The following is a 10551-nucleotide window of genomic DNA, read 5'->3' on the forward strand; positions in this document are numbered from 1 at the left end:
TTTCTTTTTGAAAGATGAATAAACTACTTCCAGAAAGACATTCCCAGAACACATATACCTTACTTATTCCCAAAAAGCACATAAAATCTCATTCTTTTGACTAATATTTAGTGCCTACTGTGTACCAGAGGCTGCTCATGTTGCTGGAGTTAGAACAGTGAATAAGACAGGCAGGGTCCCTGCTCTCCAGGTGTTTATACTCTACAGGAGGAAGATGTAATAAGCAAATCAATTAACAAAATGATCTCAGAGAGTGATGAGCACAGTGAAGGATGACAAGATAATAACATGGCCAGGAAGATGCTCCTGAGGGAAAACATCTAAGCTACAACCTGCATGATGAGGAGAAGCCAACCTCACTGCAGCGAAATGAAAGACACCCTATAACCAATACAATTCACGTACACTGGAATAGACCTTCCTCGAGATTCTAGAATGAGTTTTTCCTCTAAGACACTGTGGGTTAGTCAGTGTTAGGACTCCTTGCCAATTGGCTCAGAAAAAAAATATATAATTATGAGAATGAATAACTGAACTATAAGAGAATGAGCCACTAGATAGAGAATCTAATAGAATACTGGTGCTATAAATTCATACTCCCAGATCCAGGAATCAAGACAATGACTAACAATGGCTCAGGAGTAACCTGGTGGCTTTACCTGACAGGACTACAAAACAAGTGTCTAACTGAGAAATTGAGAGAAAACAGTCCTACAGGGCTGCAGAGAACAGAATGTCTTCAGGAGGGTTGAACAGGAAAACAGCCTGGGATCCCGCCAAGAAGGTGCTTCCTTCCTGAGGGGGCGCCAAGGTCTTTCCATGATGCAGCCTCCAGCTCCTCCTTCCTCCCTGCACCCCGCAGCACTCAGCATTAAGTAGTAGATGCCAATCCCCATTTGAAAAGTCAGCAAATCAAGAGCAAATACATAAAAGAAGGAAACTGTTTTAACTTAGGCAAACCTTCAGTCTTCACCAGTCCAAGAAATTATGCAAAATAAACAAGTTCTAGAAGCAGAAAAAAAAAATCTTGACAGTGATAATTCAGAAAATGAAACTGTATCCAAAGACCAGAAACTAATTTAATAAATTTGTTTTATTGTGATGCTGGTTTTTTTACACTCCTACTCTGAAAAATGTTTTCTGCACTAAAACGATAATGCAGCCTTCAAAAGCCAGGCTTGGTTCGAATATAATTCTGCTATTTACTAGCATCTTATTTAACAGATTTTTATAAAATCTGTTTATAGATTTAAAAAAAAGAAAATGATAAATCCTTATTGTTTTCTCCTATAGCCATTCTGATGCATGATTGTCATAGCATGCACGTAATTGAACAATTTGATAAGCTTTGACACATACATATAACTGTGAAATCATTATCACAACCAAACTACAGATTATATTCCCCCCCACACACTGCCATCGGCTGCTTATGTCTCCTCTGCAATTCATCCTGACTTCACCCCTACCCCTCATTCCCAGACAACCACTGATGAGCTTCCCGTCACTACATACTCATTTTCATTTCCCATGTTGAATAAATGGAATCATACAGTATGTATTCTTTTGGCAGAGGCGGGGGGAGGTCTGTCCTTTTTCAATCAGCATTAATTACTTTGAGATTTGTCCATGTTGTTACGTATTATCAATAGTTCACCACTTTTTACTGTTTGAAAGTATTCCAAGGTATGGATGTACCATGATTGGTTCAAATATTCATTTGTTGGTTGTCATTTAAGTGTTCAGTTTGGAGTTCTCACAAATAAAGTTGCTACCCACATTCACAAACTTTTGTATGCATGGTTTCATTTCTCTTGGTAAATACTTAAGAAGAGATAAGTTACATAGTAAGTATATATTCAATAATTTAGGAAACTGACGAACTGTTTTCCAACATGACTGTACCATCTGACATCCTAGCAGCTGCATATGAGAGTTCCAATTGCTCCACTTCCTCATCAACACTTGTTATGTTCAGTCTTGTTAATTTTAGCCTTTCTAGTGGGATCATATTGATATTTCTTTTTGGTTTTCATTTGCATTGCCTTAATGACTAATGATTTTAAGTATATTATCATGTGATATTTGTCAAGAGGGTGCCTATTCAAATAGTTGATCCATATTTTCTTTTGGGGGGTGGGGCAGGACGGGTACTGGAGATTGAACTCAAGGGCACTTACTTGATCACTGAGCCACATCATCAGCTCTATTTTGTATTTTATTAGAGACAGGGTCTCATCGAGTTGAGTAGCTTAGCACCTCGCCATTGTTGAAGCTGGCTTTGAACTCGCAATCCTACTGTCTCAGCCTCTGGAGCCAAATGGGATTGTGCATGCACCACTGCAACTGTACCCTCAGCTGATCCATTTCTAAATTGGGTATTTTTCTCATTCAGTTAAGAGTTCCTTCATATAGTTATGCTAAAAGTCCTTGTCTGATTTATATCTTGCAAGTATTTTCTCTGAGTCTTTGGCTTATGATTTCAATTTCTTAAGCATCCTTTGAAAGCAATATTTTTAATTTTGATAAAGTCCAAATTTTTGCTTTTTTAAGAGTTGGGTTTGTGTGTTTGTGTGTGTGTGTGTGTGTGTGATTTTAAAATGTTTTCCTGAATTAAGGTGACTAAGAGTTTCTAGAGTTTCTTATATGTTTTCTTATAGAAATTTGACAAATTCTTACATTTAGGAATATAATCTATTTTCAATTAACCTTTGTGTATGGTATGAGAATAAGGGTCAAGGCTTGTATTTCTGTGTGTGACTATCCAGTTGTTCAAGTAACACTTGTTGAAAAGATTAATATTTTCTTCACTGAACTGTCTTCTTGGCACCTTTGACAAAAATCAACTGATCTGGGCTGGAGCTATATAGCTCAGTGGCAGAGCATTTGCCTATTTTGTGTGAGGCACTGGGTTCAATCCTCATCACTGCATAAAGATAAATGAAATAAAAATATTTAAAAATTATTACTTAAAAAAATCAACTGGTTTTATCTGTGTGGATCTTATTTTTAGACCATCTTCTATTCCACTGATTTATAAGACTCTCTTTACTCTAATTCCCATTGTTTTGGTTATGATAATTGACAATAAACTCTGAAATCAGACAGTGTGAGTCCCCTAACTTTTTTTTTCCCTCAAAAGTATTCTTAGATCAGTATAGGTACTTTACATTTCAATATAAATTTTGGAATCAGTCTGACAATTTCTATGACAAAAATCACTGCAATTTTAGTTCGGATTGCATTAAATCTATTGAATACTTTAGGAAGAATTGATTTCTTAATAATATTGAATCATCCCATCCATGAATGCAGTATTTCTCTCTCCATTTATATATCTTCATCTCAGCAATGTTTTGTCCTTTCCAGTGAAAAGTCTTGCACCTTTTATCAAATTTATCCAATTTCACATCTTTAATGTTCTTATAAATAGCACTTTTATTTCAGTTTTCAATTGTTCACTGATAGTCCATAGATACGCAATCAATTTTTGTATTTCAGTTTGGATCCCAAGATCCTGCTAAACTCATTTGTTATTTCTAATAGCTCTTTTGTAGATTCCTTAGAATTTTCTACAATAATTTTTCTGCAAATAAATACAGTTTTACTTCTTCCTCTGTAATCTACATGCATTTTATTTCTTGGAATTGCTTTAGTTCCTGCTGAGCAGAAACTATGTTGAACAAAAGTGGAAAGAGCAGACATCCTTGCCTTGATCCTGATCACATTCATTCTTTCACCACTAAGATGGTACCTGTTGGCTTTTCATAGATGTCCTTCTTTTATCAGGTTACATAAGTTCCCTCCTATTTCCAATTTGCTGAGAATTTTTATTGTGAATGGACACTGAATTTTTGTCAAATGTTTTCTCTGATTTATTGAGATGATCATTTTTATCCTATTAATATATACTGACTAATCCGAAAACGTTAAATCAACCATGAAGTACTGATCACAAATTGCACTTGATCAAGAGACACTATTCATTTACTATAGTGTTAGATTTGATTTGGTAAAACTTAGAAATTTTTGCATCATGTTCATGACTAACAGTCTGTGGCTTTCTTTTTTTGTAATGTCTTCATCTGTATTGGGTTTAATGGTATTACTGGTATAAAGTCAACCTATGAAGTGAGTTGAGAATAAATTATCTCCTATTTTATGAAAGTCCATATAGAGCTGATAATATTTCTTCCTTAAATGAACATAAAAGTCACTAGTAGAGCCATCTGAGAGCTGAGGTTGCATTGTGAAAGATTTTTAACTACAAATTCAATTATTTTAATAGATATAAAGCTATTCAAGTCATTTGAGGAAATTTTGGTAGTTTGCATCTTTCAAAGTATTTGTTCATTTCATCTAAGTTGTGGAATTTACTGACATAAAATTATTTACAATATACCCTCATTATCCTTGATCTGCAATGACGTTTCTCTTGTTCCTAATATTGGTAATTTTTGTCCTGTCTTTTTTTTTTCCTTCATCATTTTGGCTTGAGGTTTATTAATTTTATTTCTAAAAACCCAGCTCTTTGCTTCATTTTCCTATTATTTTTCTGTTTCCCACTTCACTGATTTCTGTTATCTTTATAATTTTCTTCTTTCCACTTATTTTGGGTTAATTTAGTCTTCTAGGTAGAAACTTAGGTCTTTGATTCAAGACCTTCTTTTCTAATTTAAGTGTTCAATGCTATGAATTTCCATTTAAGAACTCCTTTAACTGTGTCCCACCACATCCTTGGGTTTTATGTGGATTGAATAAAATGATGTGTGTGTGTGTGTATGTGTGTGTGTGTGTGTATATATATATATATATATAGAGAGAGAGAGAGAGAGAGTCTGTAAACAAAAATTTGGCACTAGGTATATATTGCATAAAATAGATCTAATGCTTTCTTCCCATCAAGGTTAGCAGAAAATGCCAATGGACTTACACTAAAACCAATGTTAATGATTATATTCTTGATAGTAGAAAGTACCATAAGCAAGAAAGCCTAACAATAGTCTTATAATAAAAGTATCTTCTGTTTTTACAATAAAGTACCATTAGATCTTCTTCTTATGATGTAGGAAAAATGAAATTGCTTGGTTTTTCTTTTTTTTTTTTTTTTATAAGTTAGCAATCTGTCGTTTCACTTGCAACACACAAATTTATTGTGAAGTTCAATTACTCCACATGTAACTGTCTGAATAAACTAAATATTTCATTTTTATATGGCAAAGATAAGAATTTCTATAATTCTGACTTCAAAGAACCTTTTAAATATTTTTTAAATATTTTTTTGAGAGAGAGAGAGAATTTTTTTTAATATCTATTATTTTAGTTTTCGGTGGACACAACATCTTTGTTTGTATGTGGTGCTGAGGTTCGAACCAGGCCGCACGCATGCCAGGCGAGCGCGCTACCGCTTGAGCCACATCCGCAGCCCCTCAAAGAACCTTTTAACCTATAAAGGAGAGTTTAAAAAGTAAGCATTCCGTATATTTTCGAATCTTTTTAACAAAAATGAACAATATCTACCCTATCCTCAGTTTCAAAATATATAGAACCCAAAAAAAACACTCCTCTAACTGAATATAAATGCATGACAAATTGTTGGTTTATTTAAATGCTAAACCTATCCTATCAAACATTCATGTTTCCCAAAACACCACCAACGGTTGTATTAAACATTTAAGTATAATTATTTTAGACAATTATAGAAATTAAATTTACACTTAAATCTTTATTTATCCAGTGGTATAATACCCAGCTCTGTATACCACCTAGTCAAGTGACCTGCATCTTCCCACACTTACACTTCTTCAGTCCTCACCTGTTAGTCTTCATTTAGGCTACAGGTTCTCAACCTTGACTGCACATTGGAATCACCTGGGAATCCTGTAAGTACTGTTGCTGGGTACCACAGCTACAGCTTCCTAGCTAGAGTCTTTAAAAGTAGGGATCTTTAGCAGGCACTGAGTAGCAAATCCAGCTACTCAGAAGGCTGAGGCAGGAGGATCACAATATAGAGGTCAGCTGTGAGAACCTGTCTCAGAAAATAAAAAGGGCTGGGGATGTGGCTCAGCAACAGAATGTTTACTTAGTATGCAGAGGCCCTAATTCAATCCCCAGAATAAAGAATTGGGGGGGGGGGGGCAAAGCTCCCTGGTGATTCAAATCCTCAAACCATGAGTGAGAAGCACCAGTTTAGGCTCTCTCCAAAGAGACAAGCTTCTCATGACCTCTGGCTCATCTGTACCACCCTATCTCAGAACCTAGTTCCTAGAGAACTTTGCCCGACCTAATTCCTAGTCAGACACTAATCAGTAAATCCATTCAGATTCCTATGCTCACTTCTATTTCATATCCAGAAACTCATAGGATAAAATGCATGTATTTTAGTCATTCCTTTCTAGTTCACTTCTAAATTCCACAAAGTAAGTTGGTTAAAGAAAAATGAACTCAGGGGGCTGGGGATGTGGCTCAAGTGGTAGCGCACTCGCCTGGCATGCGTGCAGCCCGGGTTCGATCCTCAGCACCACATACAAACAAAGATGTTGTGTCCACCGAAAAATAAATAAATAAATATTTAAAAAAAAAAAAGAAAGAAAAATGAACTCAATATGATTTGATGATTGTGCTTAAACAGCCATGATGGTTTTTTGACCTCTGTTAAAAAAGGTGGTGGGGAGGGCTAGGGTTGTAGCTCAGTGGTAGAGCACTTGCCTAGCATGTGTGAGGCACTAAGTTGGATCCTCAGCACCACATAAAAACAAATACATTTTAAAAAGTTGAATTCTTAAAAAAAAAAAAAAATGACAGGGGCGGGGCCGGGGAGGTTGGGTTCTGGGAATGTAGCTCAGTGGTGGAGTGCTAGCCTACAATGCATGAGGTCCTGGGTTAAATCCCCAGTACATTAAAAAAAAAAAAAAAAAGTGGTGGATTTTAGCCTGGAGCATGGTGGCATAAGATCCTTATCCTCAGGACACTGAGGGATAAGGATCTCAAGGCCAGCCTGGGCAACTCAGCAAGACCCTGACTCAAAAATAAAAAAAATAAAAAGAGCTGGGGATGTAGCTCTGAGGTACAGTGCCATTGGGTTCAATCCTCAGTGCTCCACAAAAGGAATGAAGGACAGAAGGAAGGGAGAAGGGAGGGGAGAGGAAGAGGGGGTAGTTCCACAAGCCATCTCTAATTTTAGAGAACACATGGTGAAATTACTAATTCCCCAAAGTATAAAACAAAAAAATCTAAATGAATCTTCATCATTATCCATCTGATTTCATCATTTATTAATTTCAAAGAGATTTCCAATACTGATTCCCATTCTGGGGTCAAAACTGACCCCTTCCACAACTTAAACCATTAAATTCCTTAGTCTTCAAACCCGGGTACTGCACTTTGCCAAACAAGACCACTTTCATCATCTCAAACTGAGAACGATAACACCTACATCACAAGGACAGTGTTAGCATTAAGAAGCAAAAGCATTTCTACACTGTGTAGAGTGCTCTAGAAATTTTAGTTTATTTTCAGCAGAATTTTGGCCTCATGGGAAATATGCAGAAAGCAGAGGCAAGTGAGAAGTTGCCGGGTAGCGACGTGTCAATACAAAGAAAAACCAGCAGGTGATGGCAGGGAGGCAGGGCGGTCAACAGTCTTCTAAGGAGCTCTGGTAGTCTCGTCTCAGACCCATAGCTGCAGAAACTACACACTGCAGAACTCACACGTATCAGATTGAAGTTAGTTGCTAACCCATGAAAAGCTCATCTCCTTGGAAAACTGCTAAACAATAAAACTTCGCCAACATGCAAACCCAGGCAATCTGATCCCTGCCAGTGTAGCTTCTGTACCTCTGGGATGTAATGGATGTGCATGCTGAAACACGTGTGCACGTCTGCACGGCTGAACCAACATGTATCCATAAACACTATGAATAATACTCGCGAGAATGTATGGCTTTCTCCTAAGAAGCGCTTGGAGCACTTTCATATCACCCTTTTCTTTCCCTTCCTATCTACCCTGGGCTGAGAGTTGGGATGCCTAACCCAAAGTCTGGGAGGAGGGAAGTGACCACCTTAGCCCCTTCCCAGCTTCCCGTTAGCCCAAAACCGCGGTTCTGAAAAGGGACCAGGTCCAGGCCGGCTTCCTCAAGACACACCTGCGCCGGCACACACCCACCGCGGTCGCGTCACCAGCGCCGCGGCCATCTGGGAGAGGACCAAAGTCTGGAGGGAATTCCCTGTGCTGCTGAGCAATGGGGAAGCGGGACCCGGGCGATTTTTGAAAAATGTAATGGAAGAAGAGATCCAGTGGACAGAAAGAGGAGGAGTCCACGCTACTCACCCAGCCCTCGAAGGTGTCCGAGGTGCCGGCCGTGCGCAGCAACTCCTGGAATTGCAGGGTGCAGTTGGCCACAAAGTGGTCGTAACCCAGGGGTGTCTCGTGGAATACAGCCAGCTCAAGGTGGCCGCCGTCGGTGACGTTAGCGCAGAACTCCTCGTTGTACGTGGGTTTGTTGGTCTTCTGCTTGGTGCTGGTCTGGCCCACGCGTACCTGGTCCACGCTCACTGTCAGGTAGGGGTCCAGCAGCTGGTAGCCCTTCTTGAAGAGCGAGTGGCGCAGGGACCAGCGGGTTGGCTGCAGCCCCACCGCCTCTCCAATGCGGACCCTCAAATAGCCATTGAACTTCATGGTGCCGGACGACATGCCGGCGCTGCTGCCCTGGCCCCAGGGGGCCGCGCTGGCTCGCACGAGAGAGCGCGGAGACTTGGCTCAGGCCAGCCCTCGCGGCAGCCGCAGGAGTGGAGGCAGCTCCAGGGAAAAGCAGCGCCAAAGCCCCCCTCGACCGGCCATTCTGCCTCCTCCGTGGGACCTTCCCCTCCCCTCCTTCCCTCCCTCTCTTACTCCCGAGGTGGAAAGGAGGGGAGCCCGGCGCCGAGCCCTCCGCGGGCCGGGGAAGCTCGACCGTTCCTCTCGAGCGCGCGGCGCTTCCCGGAGGATCGCGTGGGACTCGCCCCTTCTCCCGGGCCGGGAAGCTCCTCTCCTGGGAGAGCGACCCGTCCGGTTCGCTCCAGCCCCAAGCGTCTCTTCCCCCGCCTCCTCTTGCCTCTCCTCCTGCCCCCGCCTCCGCGGGCTCACGCTCTCCCCCACTCGGCGAGCTTCAAACCAGGAAGCAGCTGCCGCCGCATCCCGAGCAGCAACCTCCCGCCGCCAGTCTTCAAGTTCACCGAACCTCAGCGCCGACTCCTCGAGCCTTCCGCACCCTGGGGGCGTGGTGCGCAGCCCGCCACCCAGCCCTGCTGGTGGGGTGCCCCGGCGGAGGAGCCCAACGCCCGCACCTCGCTGCGTGCTCCCTTCTCCCTCTCCAGGTCTGGCGCGCGCGGCCAGCTAGGGGCCACCCCAGGAACGATCCAAAAAAGGGAAGGGTTCATGAGCGAGCTCGATCAAACACCTGAGGCATAGGAGAAGGGCTGGGGAGGGCTGGAAGGTCTGGAGGATGTGGAAGACAAACAGCGGGGAACCTCCCTCCTACCCTCTGCGACAGTCTAGTGACTCTGCCTGGCACTCTGGGAGAGCCCTGGCCCAAGGCAGGAGCACAGCGACAGAGAGATTCTTTTTTTCCTAATCTTTACAGGAATGGCTCATCCTGTTTGTGAGCCTTTCCTGCAGAGGGTAATTACACAGTTGTTTTGTTTTTGTTTTTGTTTTTTGATAGGGCAGTTAGTAATGATGGAAATCCTGTCCTCCTCCTTCCTCAGAGAGGTGTGTCTCCTTGCACAAAGAGCAGGAAAGGTCGGTTCTTCTAGAGACAGACAGGGCCGAGATCTAATAAGTCTCTTCCTCTACGGAGTGGTTCCTGGTCCACCCAGCCCTGCCTGGCAAGGTCAGAAAATGTTCATGCACAGGCTGTCCCCCAACACGTGCGGCTGAAAAATTGCCTCTTCAAAGAACAGTGTGTGTTACTGCTGTCAAAATGAGCAGCTTCTGATCCTTCCCACCAACTGCTTCAGGAGGTTTTGTCCCCTGGGAGGACTTTGGTCTACTCTGCTACACCGAAAGGTGTACTCCCTGAGGGCCAGCCTGGAATATAAACCAATTTATATTCCATAAAGTCTAGGCCATTCTTTTTTTTTTCTCTTACATACATGACAATAGTGGGATGCATTACAATCATAATTATCCATTCCCAGCACAATTTTTCGTAACTCTGTTTATAAAGTATGTTCATGCCAATTTATGCCATTATACATGAGATCTCTTTTTTGCATTACAATTCTTAAAACACCTTTATACCACAACTTATCATATTTCTGTTTGTATATAAGGTATGTTGACACCAAATTCACATCTTCATACATGTATTTTGTTTAATGATGAGGGTCTCCTTCCACCATCCTTAAGATACTTACTCTCTTTCTTGCTATAGATTTTCTTGGCGGTGGTTTGTTTTTTTAGCCCCCTCCTCCCAATGTCCTAATGGGTTCTCTGAATAGGATCTTGGCCATTTCACACTAATGAATAGAGGACTAGCCAGAAATAACTGCACACTATACAATAAAAACAAGA

The 10551-nt window shown here is 41.3% G+C and overlaps 1 protein-coding gene across 1 annotated transcript in view; it reads right to left on the minus strand.

Moving 5' to 3' along the window:
* Prkch (protein kinase C eta) overlaps nucleotides 1-9084 on the minus strand; it is a 214404-nt gene extending 205320 nt beyond the window's left edge. Inside the window, exon 1 of the mRNA XM_046461187.1 lies at nucleotides 8329-9084. Within this exon, the coding sequence (XP_046317143.1) occupies nucleotides 8329-8691 (363 nt within the window). The 5' untranslated portion in view covers nucleotides 8692-9084. The remainder of the gene's footprint in view (nucleotides 1-8328) is intronic.
* Between the last annotated feature and the right edge of the window lie 1467 nt (nucleotides 9085-10551).

This window comes from Marmota monax, unplaced genomic scaffold (assembly GCF_021218885.2).
Source record: "Marmota monax isolate L192 unplaced genomic scaffold, Marmota_monax_Labrador192_F-V1.1 WCK01_AAM20220418_F8-fsc00001, whole genome shotgun sequence".
Taxonomy (NCBI): domain Eukaryota; kingdom Metazoa; phylum Chordata; class Mammalia; order Rodentia; family Sciuridae; genus Marmota; species Marmota monax.